The 21,186-nt window shown below is 38.6% G+C and overlaps 4 protein-coding genes across 6 annotated transcripts in view; 2 read left to right on the top strand and 2 right to left on the bottom strand.

Moving 5' to 3' along the window:
- Positions 1-1,724: 1,724 nt before the first annotated feature.
- On the bottom strand, positions 1,725-3,567 carry mrpl44 (mitochondrial ribosomal protein L44). The gene is made up of 4 exons (XM_005803354.2): positions 3,355-3,567; positions 2,620-3,088; positions 2,336-2,514; positions 1,725-2,218 (listed from the first exon to the last, which is right to left on the bottom strand). The coding sequence occupies exons 1-4, from the start codon at positions 3,528-3,530 to the stop codon at positions 2,044-2,046; spliced, it is 999 nt and encodes a 332-aa protein (XP_005803411.1). The 5' UTR covers positions 3,531-3,567; the 3' UTR covers positions 1,725-2,043.
- Positions 3,568-3,651: 84 nt separating this feature from the next.
- On the top strand, positions 3,652-6,188 carry LOC102224748 (dynein assembly factor 1, axonemal). The gene is made up of 2 exons (XM_023351621.1): positions 3,652-4,728; positions 4,805-6,188. The coding sequence occupies exons 1-2, from the start codon at positions 3,792-3,794 to the stop codon at positions 5,569-5,571; spliced, it is 1,704 nt and encodes a 567-aa protein (XP_023207389.1). The 5' UTR covers positions 3,652-3,791; the 3' UTR covers positions 5,572-6,188.
- mff (mitochondrial fission factor) lies at positions 5,912-10,996 on the bottom strand. 3 transcript variants are annotated; one of them, XM_014470374.2, is made up of 8 exons: positions 10,788-10,996; positions 10,127-10,346; positions 8,872-9,041; positions 8,608-8,690; positions 7,832-7,993; positions 6,844-6,900; positions 6,547-6,631; positions 5,912-6,459 (listed from the first exon to the last, which is right to left on the bottom strand). In XM_014470374.2, the coding sequence occupies exons 2-8, from the start codon at positions 10,338-10,340 to the stop codon at positions 6,328-6,330; spliced, it is 903 nt and encodes a 300-aa protein (XP_014325860.1). In that variant the 5' UTR covers positions 10,341-10,346; positions 10,788-10,996; the 3' UTR covers positions 5,912-6,327. The 3 variants fall into 3 exon arrangements, with proteins under 3 accessions (XP_014325860.1, XP_023207390.1, XP_023207391.1); XM_023351622.1 differs by having other exon boundaries at positions 8,875-9,041; positions 10,788-10,876; XM_023351623.1 differs by lacking the exons at positions 6,844-6,900; positions 7,832-7,993 and having other exon boundaries at positions 8,875-9,041; positions 10,788-10,876.
- Positions 10,997-12,102: 1,106 nt separating this feature from the next.
- LOC102224491 (multiple epidermal growth factor-like domains protein 6) overlaps positions 12,103-21,186 on the top strand; it is a 47,195-nt gene continuing 38,111 nt past the window's right edge. The window contains exons 1-5 of the mRNA XM_023351796.1: positions 12,103-12,261; positions 12,954-13,088; positions 13,924-14,033; positions 14,206-14,310; positions 20,506-20,628. Of these exons, the coding sequence (XP_023207564.1) occupies positions 12,179-12,261; positions 12,954-13,088; positions 13,924-14,033; positions 14,206-14,310; positions 20,506-20,628 (556 nt within the window). The 5' untranslated portion in view covers positions 12,103-12,178. The remainder of the gene's footprint in view (positions 12,262-12,953; positions 13,089-13,923; positions 14,034-14,205; positions 14,311-20,505; positions 20,629-21,186) is intronic.

The raw sequence follows: 21,186 nt of genomic DNA, 5'->3' as shown, positions 1-21,186 counted from the left end.
AAAGTCATTTTAATTAACTGTACTAATCTGTTCTTTACATTATTTATAAACAGCTGCAAATTCGGAGTTTATGGAAACGGATGTTCAGGTAAAAGAAGTTGAGAGTTGTCTAGAAATAATGATGGAAGGTTTCATCTTGCCAGTAGCATCTTTGACGACCCTTTTTAACACACCAGCGCCACTGTGTGGATTAGGGTAATAACTGTGGCATTACTGTACAGGCTGTTCTAGAATTTCAGAAAATATTCCCAGAGAGCAAATGCTAAGAAAAGCGCAGCATTTTTAAAAAGAAAATGCACCTGGTAGTACTCGGTGAATTTCTTTGCTGTTCAAAAATGAGGAAACATTCAGTCAAAACAAAAGTAGCCATGTCCACTGACCTTTGTCACAATACACTGACAAAGGTGAAGTGGAAAGAAAATATATATTGGTTTCGCTTTAACTGTTATCTTTCATTTTGCATCTGAACAATACAACGTGTATATATTTTACTCTCTGATACACTTCAGTACAACTCTGTTTACCCAATGGTCTTTGAAATCCACCTATTGTAATTAGTGAATAGATTCCACCTGTGTAATTGATTAACAAATAAAAAAAAAACACACTGAAGGACATAAGGAACACAGCAGGGGCACTTGTCAATTCATCAACCAAAACTGCAAACCTAACATGTCATAGCCATTAACATAAGCTACCAGGCCGGGCAAGATGAGCTTTAGTCAATTAAACAGCCAAATGATCTACAGTAACTTTGGAGGGGCTGGAGAGATTCACAGCTCAGCTGGGAGACTGTCGACTAACAACTTTGGACAAATACTTCACAAATCAGACTTTTTGCCACTAACTTTTCTAGAGGCAAGAATGTTAGTTATTGTTGAAAGCTATAAGCAATGTAGGGGCCGCTAGCATGAAAGAAACCACTCTGGTCAGAGGGAGGTTGTTTTTTTTGTCAAAGTGTTAAAAGCAGTGTGGGAGAAATGCAACACTCCACATCATCCTGTGCACAGTATCATGCTGTTGGAATCTGTTTATTGAGAAAGCAAAGCAAGCTGGCCACAATTGATAGGGAACTAAACAAAGCTCACTGTGGAGGCAATTCTGTAAGTAAATCTGTTGAATGTTCATCTTTCAGAATGAGGGTGTCTCTAAATTTACAAGAGCAAAGGTGGAAGAAGTTAGATCAAAGCGTATCTATGTGTCAGAATAAGTTAGTCCTAAATCAAATGGTTATTCTGTGTCCACACTTGAAAACTGATGTTCAGACCATCCCCAGCAAACCTTAGATTAAGCCCTCTAGCAAAAAAAAGAATGAGCCAAAACTGTGAGACACACTTTAAAAAATTCACAGCTATAATTAAATAAAAAATCTGCTTTTTTAAAGTATTAACTTTGGAAATGAATGTAAACCTAAGCACTTTTCATGCTTTTAGCTCACACATGAGTTCTTAAATTATGCCCTACATTGTGTTGGTCTATCACATTAAATCCCAATAACACTGTCGTTTGAGATTGTATTGAGCCAAAAATAAGTAAAGGTTCAGAGGATTATCACTTTTGCAAGTCATAAATTGTGTTAAGTTATTCATGTTCTTTGTGTGAGGAATATACTCACTACTTGACATTTTAACACTTTAGAATCAGCGAACTAGACTTATGGCAAGTAAACACAAATGCCATCCATATTAAGCAGGAACTGAAAATGAACTAGATCAAAGCAAGCATACATTCATACAAACATTTTATTACATGTGAGTTATATAACAGTACAAAGCCCACCACAGAGCAGCTGCATTATTTACAGGAAAGCCAAATGTCAGGTCTATTTCAGGCATTGTACTATTCTGACGGGCTTACACTTCTTATGTACAACAGATGACCTCTGGTGTTCTTATTTCTCTGTGGTAATGACATTTGAAATCCAAATATAGTAAATCCTGAAAAGTGGACTCAAGTTTAATTATAACCTGCTGAAAGTCTATACCGTGTAACACCTGCAACTTTGTCCCTTAAATTCATAATGATTTAAGATCTATTGACTTGTCAGTTGCTACTGGCTGACTGAAGTAACGTCCGCTGATGCTGCTGTTGTGGAGAGAAGTCAAAGGGTCTGCGGTTCTCAGTGAAGCCATAAAGTTTGCGCAGAGCCACACGTGCCGCTTCCTCCTCAGCTCCAACAAGTGTCTCTCCTGGACCTTGAGCCAGGAGTTTTGTGCCACTAGATGAATCAGAAAATAAGCAAAACATGAACACGATGCATAGGTAAATTATTTCTATGAATCTCACATTCGAATAATAAATGTAGCAAAAACAGAATGCATCATTGCACATGTACCTGTACAAGCCGACAAAGTAGAGTGGGAGGACAGTACTGGCTCCAGCAGACCTGATGAGACGAGGTTCTGGCAGAGGAATATTTCTTTTTGAAAGTTCCTCCACCAGCAATCCCATTGGATTCACCACAGTCCACATATCAAACAGGTCCTTCCCTATCAGCTGAGTCAATAGGAAATCCTATGGGGTAGCAAAGAAGATGGAGATGAGGACCATTTACTATAAAAACAACCTTGAAACAATTAATAAAAAAAACAAAAAAACAAGCACCGACAAGTTCCTTACTCTGAGAAAGAATGCAGCTCGCTCTGCCCCACTGCTTTCCTCCAGAGCTCCGATCACCGCCATGAAAGTGGAATTCAGCACCTCGTCCGGAACAGGGAATTCTGCACTCATTGTAAGATCCTCTATGCCAAGATTTCTTGCAACATAAGTCACAACTGACGGACTGCTAAGGTGCCCCACAATGCACTCAACCCCCTCATGTGGCAGACTAGGAAAGCTTGCCCTGCACCAGTCGGTCAGGAAGCTTTTAGTCAGGCCTTCTCCCTTTTTGCTCAGCTGAAAATTGTCTTTCAGAACCAAGGCCGTGGCCTCAGAATCAACGCCTAGCTGTTTTCTCCTCTCCTGCTCCGCCTGCAAGTAACACGGATTGACGAAGGCCGTTTTAAGCAACTCCAGAGTGAAGTTTTCATGGAGACGGGAACTGAAAGCCTGAACCTCTGAATGGTAATCCCAATTAGGCTGTTGCCAGCTGAAGGAGAATCGAAGAGAAGACAGTGTTTTCAATAAATATCACAATGTCATTCGAAAATGTTGGCAAAATGAGCAACTAGACCTGCTGAAGAGCTGAAAATATTATAAATATAATGAACGTTTAATGAACATATTGTTTCTACAATCTAAAGCTAAAAAGGTAGACATTTCTTCTACTGCGTCGTTCTTTTTTCTACTAATAAAAAAACAATACCACACGAGTGGCCTTGAGATGCTCTTTAGCATTAGCTAAATGTCAGGTACCGTGGCTTCGGTGGCGGAGGTCCTTCGAGCTTTAACTTCTTCGCCATAATATGTGTGTAAGCTTTCATCCATCGTTTCTTTTCTCTAACTTGTATTAGTGAAGGGCTTCTGGAAACGAGCTGGCAGTGCAACCTAAATGTTAGCACGCCGCGGTTTAACATGTAGCCCGCCGCCATATTTCCTCCTACCAGTGGAGTGTGTTACACTGATAAGTGTCCGACGCGAACAGAATCCTCTGTCTGGGAGTAACCATGGAAACCAACGTAAACCGTAATTAACGCTGACAAACAAAGCGGATTGCCAGATAGTTATCCAGTTTGACCATTAACAGCCCGCGTTTTACTACATTTCCGCAACTAATACTTTTTTAAAATTAAAATTAAGTCTTATTTATTTATTTAAATATATTCTGGGGGAATTACACGATTGTGAAGAGGATGGACGATAAGGCGACTACAGAAAACGCAACGGAAAGAGCAAACACCGGTGATGCTTCTGGCGGAAACGGATCAGGTGCGATTATAAAAAATACATTTGAAGAAAAAATTAAAAATAGAAACCAGTGGCAGCCCTCAATACAAGAGGAAAAACAATCAGAGCCAAGGATGACCAAGAAGTTCCTCAAAGACCTCTGCAAGAAGAACAAACTGTACTCCACACCTTGCTTGAATGACACACTGTACCTGCATTTTAAGGGTTTCTCCAAGATTGAGAATCTGGAAGAATACACAGGGCTCAAATGTCTCTGGCTGGAAAGCAATGGTCTCCAGAGGATTGAGAACCTGGATGCTCAGACTGACCTCCGCTGCTTATTCCTGCACCAAAACCTCATTTGCAAGCTGGAAAACCTGGAACCCATGAAGAAACTCTGCACCCTGAATGTCTCCAACAACTACATCCACATCATAGAGAACATCTCCTGCCTTCCTGAACTCAGCACTCTACAAATATCCCATAACAAACTGGAGAGTGCGAAGGACGTAGAGCATCTGAGTCAGTGTCTGGCCATCAACGTGTTGGACCTGTCTCACAATCTCTTACACGACCCTGAGATTGTCTCTGTGTTGGAGGCAATGCCAGAACTGAGAGTGCTGAACCTGATGGGAAATGAGGTGGTGAAGAAAATCCCAAACTACAGGAAGACCATGATTGTACATCTGAAGCAGCTCACCTTCCTCGATGACCGGCCCGTGTTCCCCAAAGACAGGGCATGTGCAGAGGCGTGGGCCAAGGAAGGGCTGGAGGGGGAGTGGAAGGAGAGGGCAGCATGGGCGTCACGGGAGAGAAGGAAAATCCAGGACAGCCTGGATGATTTGGCGAAAATTCGTGAGAAAGCCCTCGAGAAAAAACGTCTGCGAGAATTGCAAGCGGAAGGTGAGCATTGTTCAGCTTTTATTTGAATAGTTAGTTGAAAATCTAATGTTTAACTGTATAGTTACTTCTCTTTTAGGGAAAATTGAGACAGCTCCTGCTTCAGTCATAGCTAGTGAAGAAAACAACACAGAGACTTTGTCTTCCTCTGAAGGAGAGAATGTCCAGATCTTTATGCAGGACAGCCAGGAAGATTCGAAGGTTGACAAAAATGAGGCAAACAGAGATCTCAACACAGAAGAGGACAAGTTTGATGAAGAAAATGATGATCAATCTCAAATCACGCGTGAAACAGAAGAGAATGTCCAGGCGGACTCTGTACAAGATGGACAGATACTGCAGACAAATGTGGGAAAAGAAAATCACACGTTAACGAAGAATAAAGAGAATAGATTGTCTGAAAACACACAGCCTATGCAGGTTCCTCCTGATCTTTCAGAAGAAGATGAGCTTGTACCATTACATGGTCCTGGACCATTAGTTACAGAGCTAGAGGATGAAGAGCAGCTGGAAACCATCCACCTTCCCATAAACCAGTCACTGCGTATTGACGAGCTGCCCGACTTGGAAGATGTGGATACAGAAGACTTCCATCAGCAGGACTTCAAACCAAAAATAGAAGTCATATCAGGAGATGGCGATGAAGAGACACCAGCTGAGAATCAGGGAGGTGGTATCTTCGGTCTCAGCCATGACGGAACATCCTCGTTGTTTCTAGGTGGCTGCAACAAATCAACTGAGCTCTCTAATGATTCATCACTGGTCTATCCAGAGGATGAGGATGTTGTTGCTCACTATCCAGGATCCAATCAACCTTCCTCAGAGAGACAATGCTTGATTGAGTGAACAGATACCTTTAGATGTAAACATGGTTTGTTTTTACAAAATTAGCCTCCTGTGATATTTGAAATTACAAAACAGTCAAATGTGGCCTTTAGGATGTAACTGGAAATGACTCTCGCATAAAGAGTTGAAATTCAGCTTGTTTGATACGTTTCAGCACATTTGGTGAAAGAAACCCAATTTTTATCTGATTCCACTTCTTGCAGGTACCCCTTTTTCAAGATTTACAAATCTTGAGAAAGATTTGTAAATCTTTTCCACAAAGTTCATGTGGACTTCTTTGTGTAACAGCAAATTTACAATGTATTTTTTCAGTTCTGACATCAATAAAAACAAGAAAATGTTTTGCATGTATTACTTTAATTTTTTTTTACATTGCATTTCCTAGGTGATGTCACATATTACTCTCCCTGCAATAAATATTTAACATGTTACCACATAGCAAATGTCTCCACGCTGTAGGTTAAGACCAATGCCGTACTGCTTCTGTAAGTCCTCCCACAGCTTTAGGTGCCATGAACAAATATTTACAAATCATTTATGACTGGGCAGAAAAGTTTGGAATAAAAGCAAAACAAGAACAGGATGGACAGGATGAAATAAGAATAAAAAAATAAAACTGTACATGTGTCAAATAAACAAAACCCAAAATATAATTCCTGTGCAGGTTAGGTCTCATAAATCCCAAAATATTTTACCACAAGGACAAGGTGCAGCAAGTAGTTAATATCCAATATATTGAATACAGACTCTAGAGCTCTAACGCCGCATCCACACCCAGGTGTTGACGAGCCAGAAAGCAACACTGATCGAGTACATAATCATTTCTCGCTTTGCTCTCTCCTTGTTCTCATCTTCCAAGTGTTTGAGTCTCTTGTTCAACTTGATGAGCTGTTGAGACACATAAAAAAAGCTAATTGTTTTCTACTGTTTCTAAAGATTTTAGTCACCTGCAATAAAATATTTGATAAAGCTAACCTGGCGTCGAAGTGTGGTTGCATCGACTGCTGTCATGTCATCCGCTGGGCCTTCCAGGGAACTTTCATTTGTCGACAATGCAAACCTTAAAAAGCAGACAAAATTCCTTTTACATTTCTTTCTTAAAACCAAACCAGCTACAGCTCCTGGTAACAATTTAGACTATATATTTCAGGTAAACATAATGCCTTGGCTGAGAATTACTGGACCTCATTTTAAAACACAATGAGTAGTAGAGCCAAGAAAGCTTGAGGACAGGGAAAGAGAAGGAAAATATGAAGTGCCAGGTGAAGTTACCTGGAGTCAGGCAAGGGGTTGGAGCTCAAACCTGACCCCCCTCGTAGAGACGGTTTGCTAAAAATGTGGGGAAACACAGAGAAGGGAAAAAGAGATCTAGAAAAACACAGTGTTGCGCATAGCACACATGCCACTAAAGCCCACAAGACTAAGCTTGCTAGATATTCTACGATGTCATAGTTAACATGAGAACTCCTAATATGTTTCACGTTATTGGAAGAGACATCACATGTGGGAAGCATTTTAAGAAGCCTCTCCCATACCGCACACAAAGCAGAGTCAGAGACAGGGCTGAAGATGAAGTGTTTGTGCTTTCACCTCGAGTGAACCTCTGCTAGACTACGGATGAGAGAACCGAGAGGAACGCGAGAGCTAAAATGTTAGTAGAAATTTTAAAAAGGTACTTTTTCTAAAGTATGCAAAGTTACTTCTATTTTGCCACAAACCTTCGGTATGTGACAAGTTTTGAATTTAAGTCGAAAATTGAGAACTACACTTTCTTTTTGCTGCAGCAGAGTATATTTGACGTTCTTTAGATTAATGGAGCTGATTTCTCAAAAACGACTGTTCTCCTTCCTTCAAAGATAAATATGAAGTCTGATTTCAAAACAAGTCTGATGACTGACTCAGCGTTCATTGTCAGGAAACCTGACGACTCTTAATCACATGTATTGTTTGACTTTAATACTTGCAGTAGAATTGGCTTCTTTACAAGCCTCAAGCTGCAAGCTTAAGTCATCAGCCTTGTCTTCTTTTATTATTTTTAGAAACTACTTAATATTCTTATTACCATTATCTGTATCCCAGGACATATTTGTATTATTAGAAATTGCCAGTGCTAAAAAGAAGTCCATCAATCATGCAAAAGAGCATAAAATCAGCATCGGCAAAAATTGGAATAAGCTGCTTGGAAAACAACAAGAAGTTTGCATTTGACTCGCTGGCAATAATCTTTACAAAACAAATGACCAGTTAGTTGGGAGGTCACCTGCGTGGGTTCTCATCCAAGACCTCCAGGACTTGCTGGTAGGCCCGACGTGTAGTGGACTGGATGAAAGACAGAACACCGCTAGCGCTGTACACGTTGTGCTCTTCAGCCATGTTGAGGGAAGGGCGTGACTGGTTAGTGGTCGGGGGGTGCGAAGTTGTACTGCTCAGTGCCCACCATTACAAGGAGCAAATTTGAAGGGAAAGAAAGGAAAAGGGCAGAAGAAGAGGAAGGAAAGGGAGAGAAATAAGGAAAAGGTACAACCCCCCACTGTCTTTATAAAAGCTTTAGACAGATCAATGTAAAGAAAAGAAGCAGCAACGGAGACCTGTCAGCCATTTTAGCAAAAGCGCTTGGAATGAACAGAAACAGGCTAATCCCTCTCTCGTGACGTGAAAGCAACTTGATGAACTTCATACCACATGATGCTGTGCTGCAGAAAACAATCTGGAGGAGAAAACGTCTTCCCTTCACAAGCTTTTACTCTTTGTCACAACCTAGCCGTCTATCAAAGTACACATAATAAAACCAAAGATTTTAATTATTTGACGTGTACAATAATAATGAAAACTGACAAGATAGGCTGCTTTCATTATTTGTCTGCAAGCAACAGATGTTCTGCCGGACAAGATGCAACCACAGGCGACCAGATGGAAGATGAGAGTGAACCAAATAAAAACTAAGAGCTAGAAGAACGACACAGTTTGCTACATGCAACCATCAGCAGAGCTAAGAAAGAGCTTAGCTAATGATGGCATCTGTGGTGAAATACTTACGCAGATTCATTATGAGTTAGTTGGCGGACGGCTGCATTCTCACTGGCAGAACGCTCCCGCCTTAAACGTCCCTGGGGCTGCACCTATAACAAGAAAAATTAAGACAGCTGATTTATGCTTTGAAGTAATGATGTTACGTCACCAAGTAGAATCGCAAGCCTTTTGTACTTATAAGATATGCAACTTATAAGATTTTGTACTTATAAGATATGCAACTTATAAGTTGCATATCTTATAAGTACAAAGGGTAGTTTTATGACCTACCACCTCCTCAGTATCTGGAGCTGTCTGATGCTCCTCTTCCAAGAAGTACAGAGGTTGATCACTGAGGGTCAGGACTCTGGGAGGAGTTTTCAGTGCCAGAGATTCAAGGGGTGTTGACTGGATGAGGTCTAAGTCTCTGGGTCTGGGAAAGTGGGAGTCAGCAGCATCTCCTGACAAATCACAAAGTGAAACTTTGTGAAACTTGTAAACAATCAGCACCAACACAAAACATGTAAGCCATTGTGTTCTGCATTAGAAACTGGCATGCCAATATCTCTGTTTCACTTTCAGTTTTTAGCAGCTGACATGATATGATGAGGAAAACTAAATAGCCCCAAAGCATAGGGTAGGAAAATGCCTGGACCTTCGACATTTGGCTCTGTGTTGTTTATAAGTAGTTGTAACAAAGATAAAGATATCATTGGATGGCAATATTATTGTTAACTATCAACTGTAATAAAAACACATTATCCTCTCCTTCATAATTTACATTGCAACTCTCTCTGTGACCTTTATTCTCTTGGGAACTATGAACTGTGACAGACATGGACACCTGATAAAGTGACACTCCATCAAAAAGCAGAATCAAAGCATACATTTCTGACACTATGATAAATTTTGCCTTCCAAATCGAGTTCTGTGATATTAATATTGAACAAATTATATTGAAAATTGTAATATATTGTGCTGATATAATGTTGCAGATTGTATACACAGAGCTTTGAGCAGCTAGACATAGCAACATCTTTTTAGACATTTTCCATCTCTAAATTCCAAGTGTCAAATCATTTTTGCCAATTTCTATACACAACATTTGAGTAGGTAAAATCTGCTCTTAAAAATGGTAATAGAGTGGTTGGATGTATTACCTGTGTGTTGCACAAATCATTTAAATAATAGTAAATAACTATTTTATGGCTTTTGTGTTTATGGACAAACTTAAAGTAGACATACTTAAAAATCTTTAACACTTGTCCAACTACGGCTGCATTATGTTTATTATTGTATTTATTTATTTTACTTCTAACTAAGCTAGTCAAATTTTAAGAACCACATATCCATTTTCACACTCTGACTTAAAAGTTTTCAAGAAATCAAAACAAAATAAACTGTCAACCGGTGTTTGTTCTTTTCTTTTCAAATGATTTTACGCTTATCTGTAGGTTCTCATTCAGAAAACCATACCAAGAATACTGAAAACTAAAATGTTAAACTCAAATAATAATGTGGGAAGTCAAAAGTAAACGACACCAACCCGCAATCACGATCCTGTCTGGCACTTGCATTATGACGCTGGGGGGCACTTCCTGTAAACCATCACCGGGCTCGTCGTGTGAATGAGGAGCCACTTTGAGCATCTGCGGGATGCGCATCTTCTGGCTGATCCCCTCGGTGTACTCCAGCTCATACTGAATGCGGTTGATCTCCGCCATCTCTACAGTCGGGGACGGAAATGCTGCTCCGCTCATTTGACTCTGTGGAACCAAAACAAGGAGGACCTGTGACTCCCCAAAAGTGGCTTTAGCAGTACTTTCATTTGCCTGTTGTTATTGTACGTTGGCACAGATTGTTGACGTGGTTTGTTTATTTTTAAACGGTCCAATTTTGCTTTGCTGGAAACCTCGATCTCGTGATACTATCATATGATAAAAGCAGGGGGGGAAAAAAAACAAAAACGACCAAACCGCTTAGACCGTGTAGAAAGAAATGTATGCTGCCTAGCATTAAGCTAGCACTGACTTATAAATACCAGAAAATAACAAACATATTTTACCAGTAGCAAACTAACGTCTACATTATTTACAGTGTACGTGCGTCTGCCTTAACCAGTAATATGGCCAGACAGCTGGTGGAGTGTAAGAAAACAACTTAGCCTCCTCGCCATTTCGAGCTAACACTTTAGCGCGGTTACTTACCGTGGCTAACGCAGCGACCTCTCTAAAAACGTATTTATTAAATAAAACTAGGAAGGGACTTCTGTTGGTGTTCCAACGGATTAAGGTTAGGAACAAAAATTCCAAATAGTATGGCTGTCTAACATCTCTTTGTATTCCTATGAGAGAGGAGGTTCCTCTCGCTCTTTGCCCTGTTTCGACTTTAAACAGGAAATGTTTCTTGTTATGCTTGAGGTTTTCTTGCGGGTAGCATCCAGCGTAAAGATACATTATCGCCATCTACTGCGTTGGAGTGTATAACTTTCGGTAACTAGACTCGTATATTTAATTCCTTTTCCTTTTAAAATAATAAGGAAATGCTTTATTGGTCTTTTAATGTCTAGACTAATAATGTTTCTTTAATACTTGTTTTTAACTTTTCACATTGAATTATTGTATGTTCTGCTGTTTCCAGTAGGACATACTGGAAACAGCATGTTTATGCCACATTCACATTTACCTGTTGGTTGTTTACCCATCAAATGTAAAGTTTTATTTAACCCTATTTGTCCTAATCACAACTGCTTGTTTTTACTCTAAATTGCATTCTCCTTACTCTCTGTTGCATGTGATGACCTTTAGTCCACTCCTTGAAATCTGCTGTCAGAATGGTTTTACTTGGTTCTTGATAATACATTTTATTTCAGATTTAGCAAAATGCCATTTATAGAATTCTATCTTATTTCTGAGACTGCGCGGTTAGAAGATCTGCCACGCCATTCCCCTCCATATCAGGCACCCACATAAATCAAGTTATTACTTGAGACTGTGTAAGTCTAAATATAATTTCATAAATGTAATTCTCCAACTCTGGATGGCTTTCAGATGACACTGTTAATTAAAAGGTCAAGTGAACCTCTGAAAAGTGTGCAGGTGGATATATGGAAAAGTTGAAAATTCAGTATATCTAAAAAACACAACAAAAAAAACCCACAAGCAATTAAAGAAACTAAACAGAATGCATGCAAAGAGTTCAATGTTGGATAAACACAACTTTCTGTAATAGACTGTAAAAAAAAGAAAGAAAGAAAAGAAAACAGGCTGCGACAACGAAGCAGGCACATTCAGCGTCCTACAACCCCCTCTTTGGCCCCCACCATCCCGGCTGTTTGTGGGTGGTGCATGTAACACAGAGGCTCGCAAACACTCAGAGAGCCTCCCCTTCACCTAATCAGTAGCATGAACCGGGAATCAAATCAAAACATCACTGCATGTTAGCCAAAAATCTCTAAGCTTGAACGTGGACTTCCGTAATTTTGTCAGAATGTTTTGGATTTAACGGGCTTTTCTTTCTTTCTTTCTTTTTTTTTTTTTTTTTTTTTTAAGTCTGCACAGCTGAATCTTCAACAACGTGTCTGTAAGCAGCTGGAACTATGTTTCCAAAGATTTTCTATATATGTGTGAAATTATTCAGCGCTATGCACATCGCGTCATCTGCAGACCTGCAGCTTGGCATGTAAGTGAGATGTTGGCTAGTTTCCGTCGCTAATTGGTGACTTCCCAGGTGAATGAGAAAATACTGCTTTAACATGCGATATAAAAATATATATACGAATACACGGAATCAGGAGGCACGCTGAATTTTGATAGACGAATAAATGACTCTATTTTTTGGAAATAACTTTTGTTTGTGTCCTTTATGTGTGGTCTGCCCGCTAGGGGTCTCCATTTCAGGTCCCACGGAAGATAGGATATTTACTGTACATCCAACAGCAGTTTTACATCGTCCACTTCCAGTGGAATGCTACTTTTTGTTTGTTTATCCATATGGCACTCTACCACTGAGTTCCAATTTCAGATAAACTGTCTAAGATATTAAAGGAGGATTATTTTCATTAGGGGACAACCACAGTACTTGCTCTAATTAACTTCAGGCTTTATTGAAGCCAGATGCCTGGTGGAGGCAGGCAGTTGTAAGGTACCCGAAATTACAACACAAATGAATTCAAGCTAACTAAACACAGTTGTCTGAAGTTTATGCTTGTAGTTTGATTTATGCAGGCATGAACTGCATCCGTCTATCTATCTACCTGATCTATGAGATGACCAGGGGATCACACCACCATCACAATTAAGTCATCCATGTGACAAACCAGTGTTGCTGTAGTATTGCTACGTCACTCTTTTCTGTACCCTCCCCATGCAAAGGCCAAATGTTTGCGCCAACCAGGAGGTGTCCATGTTGGGGGTCCGCCAGCCCTGTGTTCAGGTTTTTACCCGCATGATGCAGGTGTGGAAGCAGGGCTGCACAGGCCGCAGATGGTGTGTGGGATTTGAGAGAAGGTAAGAGAAATCCAGTTTGTATCACATTCCACACATGTACTTTTAAAATCATTCTCAAAGTTGTTCCCATGTAGTTGGAGATAAATGTTCCATCATGGCAGATATACAAAATGGCCAGCAAATGTTATTTATTTATTTATTACATTTTGTCATGTTACCACATCAGTGTATTTTATTGAAATATTTTAAAATAGAACAAAACAGGGAACAAGATGCATTTCTTTCAAGATTTAAAAAAAAAAAATATAATCTAAAAAGCATGGTGTGCATTGGTTTTTTGACCCCTCTGATGTAAATATATTTCTAACCATTCACTGCATCTATAGCAGCTAGTTTCAGGATAATGTTGGTTTTGCACATCTGTAAAGACAATTTATTGCCCATTGTTTTTAAGATATAAATATGAAATGAAGAGCATCTTTGAACTATAGATTGAAATATTTGCAACAGATTTTCTACATGATGGTGGGCTAGTGGCGATGTGCGATTTTAGTGTGTACCATCTAGGCCATAGTGTTTTGTATGCAGGCGAAAGCGTTTGATTTTGGTCTCATCTTTCCAGAGTGCCTGATCCCTCATTTTCAGATGATTATCAAAAAAGGAAAAATCATGCAACCATATATTTTTTTGTACTGGTCTACTACTCCAAACAAAAATTAAAACGAAATAAAGTCAAGTCTGTGCAGGTAACATGACAAAATGTGAAAGGGTTAAAGTCTATTTTACTTGATCTTATGTATTTTGTATAACAATGACTATTATTGTTTTATGCTTACAAAATACTACAGTACAGTCTCTAAAAATATGAACATGTAACAGAACGTCTTCTCCTTAGGACTGCGTACTACACAGCATACAGGCAAGCGTACAGCATGGATTTTCACACAGTCTATAAATGTTGTCCCGGTTGGGCTCAGAAAGATAACGAGATGGGCTGTCTACATAGTGAGTAAATAAGCATCTCATTGATATACGTCAAATATCTGATATAAATTGACTGGAAATATTGATTAGAAAATTGTCGGTTTTCTGCAAAGAAGTGCTTCACTTGTTACCAGTTAGAACAGAACCAAATATATCAGCAACATGATGGTGTGTGATGTTAAATTATCCACAGGGGTGTGCAGTGCTAATGCCTGTCTTAATGGTGGAAGATGTGCAGAGACTGGGGAGCGTATTTGTCACTGTCCATTAGGCTTCAAAGGTCCCCGGTGCCAGTATGGTAAGTTTTTCATTAACACTTAAGAAAATACTTACCGACTAAAAATATGATTTTTATGAATTGATGAAATGTTTATAGTTAACTTTAAATTTAGCGTCACTGAACTTAGTTAAATTTGCAGAAAACAACACATCCATTAACTATTATTAGTTGTTCTCAAATTTGATGCTCTGCCTTTTTAAAATTGCTAATCTTAGATGTAGCTGGCATTGGATAAGACTGCTGTATGAAGCCCCTGTTGAAGGTAGAAAAAAGTTTTTTAGAGGGACTAATTGGTTTTAATGGGCTATTAAGGCTAAATCAGGAATTTGTGGTGTATTTGGCCAAAGTGTTTAATAAAGTTATGTTTTTAAATCAGTTAAATTCAGCCAGTAAATGTAAAAAGGATTATGCAACATTGGACATGGTTTGTCTTTGTAACATCTGACTTTTGTTGCGTTACATCAACAAACTTCAACATCTTTTGTGACTTTGTCTGCAAAAGCACAGAGTACTTCTTACTTTTGAATCGAAAGACATTTGTATCGATCCCCAGTGAAACATGGTGGTATTAGCATAGTACTGTAATCATGTGTTGTTCTTTTCAACAGTGGATGGAAAGCAGGCTAGACTTGATGGGAAGAAGGATGGTGCTCTTGGCTTTTGAATCTATACTTTAATACAATTGAAATTTTACAGTTTTCATAGATGCTCTTTGACCAAACCTGAAATATTTTACAATGAATAATCTGTAAGAAAGCAATGTGAACCAGTGTTTTTGCTGAAAATTGTGGGCAAAATATAGTGACTCTAATAATTGCTAAACATCTTTAAAATTTCTAGAATGTGATTGCCTTTTGATAGCTTGGAGAAACTGATTCATCTGATAGCCAGTATTGTATAGTAAATAAATAGGACACATTGCATGTGTATACAGCGTTAAATAACAAAATGAACTATTTTGTGTAAAGTTCGGCTAAAAGCTTATTGCTCTCTTGTTCTCAGTGTATGCTCATGCTGACCTGGTTGTCTGTATGTCTCCTGCCTGTCCAAACTTAATAGGGTGAGAGTTGTTAAAGTTTTAGAAAGCTGTTGTAGAAACATAATCCGGTGGAGATGATATTTGGTCACTACTCTCAGATGCTTGGAAACCAATGAACAGTCACACATGCACTGCAGAAGTTATCCCATCTGATTCCTCAACCTTTCCAGAAGGGAATGTCCTGTCATTGTACTGCCAGGGATTTTAAACAGATCTCTACTTGATTCATTTCACAAGGATGTTTGTTAAAGACAAGTCCTCACTTTTGTTTTTACGTGAGCTCTTTGGTTTTCATTCTTCAAGGTGGCAGTTCACAATCTGAAATGACCACTGTTTTTCATCCTTCTTTCCTTTGCATTTTGTGCTATAATCCACCGTGGTCTTTTTCTTCTCACTTTGTAAAACACTTTACCTTCTCCCATTTCCCCTGACAGATTTATCCACTAACTTCTGCTAGACTCATTATGTAAACTCAAGCCAAGTGCCTGTGTCCAGGCAGGTTTCTTTACTGAACCCCCCCTTTAAAACAGTAGCAAATGCATGCAACGGAACACCTGAAAAATGTGTCAGTAATTCTATTTCTTTTTGGCAACCTTTTCTAATTTTCTGGTGTATTGTAAATATTAAATCTTCATATTTCTGGACAAAGTATTTATTAATCTGAAACACATAGAACTTTCCCAAAAATACTCTGAGATTTTGAAAATGTCTTCACAAGTTATAAGAGTATAAATGTTAACATTCTCTGTGTTAGATCTACACTTAGGAGATGTTAATGATTAAGTTGTGTGTCTGTGTGCATGCGTGTGTGTCGGTGTGTGGAATGGGGGAGAGGATGGGGTTTTGGGGACCCACAAAAGGACGCAAGCAGCACCCCTGCCCTGCCCAGACTCTGCTCATGTGGCAGTCAGTATCTTACTTCTGGCACAAACCTCTCTGAACGTCTGCATTTTTTATGTGATACAAGTTAAGACGTACAACAAAATATTTCCTGGCACCATTCACTGGATATAATTATAATTCAGGCAGTACAAAACGTTTTTCATAAAACTCTAAGAATTAATCTTAAGTCTTGAAAAAATGTTATGCTTATGTTTGGCATGCTGGTATTTATTTTGGGTCTGTTCATGCAATTATAAACGAGAGAGATAAAACTTACATTACAGTGAATATGGAAGACTTTTTTTGTTTTGTGACCTTTCCTCAGTGACAGATTTATCACTGCTTCCATTCAATTATGATTGTGAAAAACAGATACAGTATTGATTTATATTGATTTATTTTGGACTTTTATGTTATTTTACTTAAAATAATTTTTAATATAGATTTTTTAGATTTAGCCTAATATATTTCGGTATTTTTAAATTTGTTATTTGTGTATTAAAGTAAATAAGGACAAACTTAAGAAAACTATACATACTATTCCAATCCCTGAAGCAATTACTATAAACTTGAGCTTTTTGAAATGTGGAATTACCTTTTCAGAAGCAGCCACGATGCTTGTTTTTGAGCTTTCAGATTTGTGTTGAGTTTACTACCTTTACCTGTGATTGACTGATTTGCTATCTGTGTAAAGAGGCAATTGAACAGGTATACCCAATAAAGTTTCCTGTGACTGCATATTCAGTCATCTTTCCTTTGGCGCTGATAGATCAATCAAAGCATGGGAGCCGATCAGCACATTTAAAATTTCACCTCTCCATGTCAAAGCAGCAGAGGTACTTGTCTAGTAAATTGACATAACTCCTTGGAAAATGTCTGTCTACTGTTCTGTGTTAAGACTCCATCGAACAATCACATTACATGAGGATATCTTTAAGCAGATGATGTTCCTGGATGATCTGAATGTGGACTTTCCAAGTTAGAGAGTTCACCCATGATTTGCTGCACTGAGAATAATACAACAGAATTCGGGATTTCTAAGGGACTTGCACTGTCCCTTCTTTTCAACACTTATCATTTGGTCTCTTGAACTATTAGTCTCTTTGGTGTTCCTGCCAAGTTGTGGTTGTACACCCTGCTGTGTGCTGTTGGGTCGCCTGACTAGCTGCTTTGAATCTCCAGTCTGGATTTAGTTCTAACTCTGTGCTGAAACATTGGAGCTGGCTCTGAAAAAGTTGCATTTGGCCTGCTTTTGAACGCCACTCTGTCTAACTCTGTTAGATCAGACTTTTCTTGAAGTCAAACTGGTGCATGGGTCTGCATGAAATTAGGAGACCATGGGCACACAAGTGTTATGACAGAAACCATCTGATTCTCGCTAAAAATGTGAGAGTTTTCAAAGTACTTCTGAGAATAGCAGGGCTGGACAGTAGACTGGATCCTGTTATTCAAGATGGTTTTGATAACAGCAAACAACATTGTCGAATAGGTTATTTTATGCAGGTATTGGATGATTTACTATGCGGAAGTGTGGGAAGTCTGATTTACAGTACAAGTGTCTTCACAGTTGCTGAATTTCTATGTTATTTATGCTGTTGTATGCATGAATGGAACCCTGAGGACAGTTGGCTTTTTTCTCTGTTTTTCCAAACCATGATTGATTGCATCCCTGTCTCAACCATGTCAAGTTTTGAAGACAATCCAACTTTTGTTTGTTTTTTTATTTTCCACTGGGAGCATTGCTGCAGCAGCCGGCATTCCTCTCTGCAGCAGGTTCAGGTCCCAAGTCCTTTTTTCCCTCCTTTTGGTTTGCTTCACAGGGCCTTCTGCTTTTCCCATCAGAGCATGCTGGTGTAATTTTCTTTTCCAAAATGTTTTTTCTAAAGGAACAGCTTAAGCTGATAATTTTCCTGTAAAAAATTATATAAATTAAAATATTTGCTCTTGCTATATCAGTAGATCTTATCAAATGATCAGATGAAGCATCTTATCAGTCAGATTAGTGGCAAACAGCATTCATAAATTGGTTTAGTGATTGGTGTTGCAATCATTTTTCTAGTTGAGAAAATCAGGTAACGATTGTTTCCTGCCTTTTTAGATTTTCAGAAAGCAAAGAACTGAACGTCGTAAGTGTTAAAGACTTAAATTAGCAACGTGTACCTTCTAAGAAAGTAAAAATATCCAATTATGTTTTTAATATTCACAAGGACAAGCTGAAAAAACATTCCGATTGTTTCTCACAGTGGGAATGTGAGGAAGAAAATCTTGGAAAAGGTTGGGAATACACATTCCCATTGCTTCCTCTCCATCTGGCATTGAAGAATGAGAACATGAAATAGCTTTTAGTATCTCCACACTGCGCTGTTGAGACCTACTGTTCTGTTATTGATCTGGGCTTGTATCTTTTAATGGTTTTACCACAAGGACACTGGACACATGACTGAGGCTTTACTGATTTATTCCACATCCATGCGCTTCAAATAGTTTCTGAGTAGGCGAAAGAATGTGGGTCCTCGGAGGAACTGGAACTGGGGAGCCACTGCGCTGCAGAGGTCACCCATGTCAGCAGCACCTGATGAGAACTGCAGGAGTCAGGAAAATTCAAGAATATTTAAAGCTGCCTGAACTTTATGTTACATGATGGAAAACTGTTATCACTCCCACTCATAAAGCAACAGGAGGCCACTTTCATTTTATTGCAGTGCATTTTCATCCACAAGTATGACCTGAAAAGTACATTCAAAAAAATTACAGCACAGTTTTCATGTTTATTTTAAGCATGTAATTAAGCCTATAACTGAAGCATCCCCTTTTAGCAATGACCTTATTTTTCTTGTGGCACAATCTATATTCACCTATTAATGTTCAGCAACAAAAAGTCATTCAGCTAGGATTCAATACATCAGGTGTCAATTTCTGATACCCCAAAACTCAGCTTTACAAACTTTCTGGAGTTGACTGCAAAATCAAACTCTGAATGGTTTGTTTTCTGTAAAGCATTTCTGGTTTCTATACCATTTTCTTTTATTTTTTCTTGTAAATCATTTATTTAGAAACAAATATAATAATCTAAATCAATGAGATGATCAGAGTTTTCAAGTTGAGTCTTTTCATTTATTCTACTACTTACTGCTCAACCTTGCTTATACAGTTAAGAAGTTGGACGATTGTAGCACAATGTGAGCAAGCACTAAACATCATCATTTAACCCTGAAGACTGTGTTCAGTCATCAGCTTGTAAGATGCAAAGTAGAGGCAATTAATGCTTCCCTGCTGTCAAAAAAGATAAAAAAAAAAGAACAGCAAATAACATGTTGCAATTTAATTCAAAGTTCCAGAAAGACAGCTACTGTGCAATAATCCTTTGAACTTTGATGCGTTGCAAAAACTATCACCAAATGACTCAGACAAACCTGCTTGCCCTTAGAAACTAAGTGTGGGTGTGGCCTGAAAAACAAAGATGGCGACCCATCCTTAGCTTCTGAGGCCTTGTAGAATTCAACACATTTTTATCAGTGATTGTTTTAAATGATTTGTTGTGGTAAATATTCCATACTAATGTACCATCAGTATACCACAATATGATATAAATATACATGTAAAATTTTGCAACATGCATGCCTTCAATTTCTGAATATGCTGATACAGTTTAGTCCTAATCACAGTCATTTCCAAATTTATTCTTATATTTCCATTTGAAATATAAGACACACTTCCTAATTTTAATTAATGCAAACTTTTTCATATTCAGTGATATTTTTAGAATTATTGCAAAGATGTTTGTCTCAACAAGTGAATTCAAAGACAGTATGTCTAGGCAAAGAGCAGGATGTATTCGAACAGGTTTACCCTTTTCATGAATTGAAACAGACTGAACCCTTCAGATTAATGTTAAAATACAATTATGCTATTATACGATAGCAAACAGTAAGGACGTTAAGGGCTAACATCTTGTACTGCATCAAAAATGATGAAAAGCCTTGATCACAAGCTGGTTTTGATCAGACACACTTCCTTGTTTATCAAAATGGGAAATTCATAAAGTGTTTGTAGTCTGTTTGTAATATCAACAGAAGTTTGCTGAAAGCTTTCAGTCTGCATAGGTAGCAAACCATCTTGTTTAACCTACAGCTGGCCTCTTTCTTCTTTTATTTATCCCAGTTGAAAGACTTATATACTTTATAACAGACTAATCTGACTCCTAGAATAGGCAAATCAGAACAAGCTGGATGGGAAGTACATGTTGAATGTGCACGATAAATTAACCTGGCTTTTTAATCCTGTCCTTTCAGACGTTAATGAATGTGAAGTGGATGAAGGCGGCTGTGAGGGTTACTGCTGCAACACCATTGGGAGCTACTACTGCAAATGTCCTGAAGGCAGCAAAGTGGGGCCAGACGGCAAGGCTTGTAATGGTAAGACGGACTGCTAGAGATTTGAATGCAACAAAACCCAAATAAGGAATGTGTCAAACTCTCTTTGCCGTTCTTTACAAATTTTATTTACTCTTTCTTTTTGAGTAAGTACAACATACAGTATTTGGTATGGATATTTTGTAGAAGTTTCTTAAAACTGAATTTGTTTTACAAATCTATTTTCAGTCTCTTAAGAAATCCTTTGTGCTATTGTCTTTTTTTTTTTGCACACATAGCCTTGAGTTTTGCAAGCATATTTTTTGGCTCACAGGATTTAGATTTCAGCTTGTTTCCTATGTGGCTCCTCTATGCAGTCTACATTAACGTCCAATCCACTGCTTAGTCCACTTGTACGTGCCGTCTCAGCATCTCAGCTTAGACCCTGATGGTGTCACACTTCACCATTTAGAACTCATGACCTCTGACCCCCGGCACCACCACCACTGCTCTCGGCCCTGCTCCCCAGGCACCACCTCATTTAACCGTGAAAAGCTGCCATTGTATCTTTCCCACTAAAAACCTCTCACGTCTGTAGTTTTATGCTTTTAGCATTATCTA

This window comes from Xiphophorus maculatus, chromosome 18 (genome assembly GCF_002775205.1).
Source record: "Xiphophorus maculatus strain JP 163 A chromosome 18, X_maculatus-5.0-male, whole genome shotgun sequence".
NCBI lineage: Eukaryota > Metazoa > Chordata > Actinopteri > Cyprinodontiformes > Poeciliidae > Xiphophorus > Xiphophorus maculatus.
Note: the sequence above shows the minus strand (reverse complement) of the source record. Positions and strands in the feature narration are given on the sequence as shown.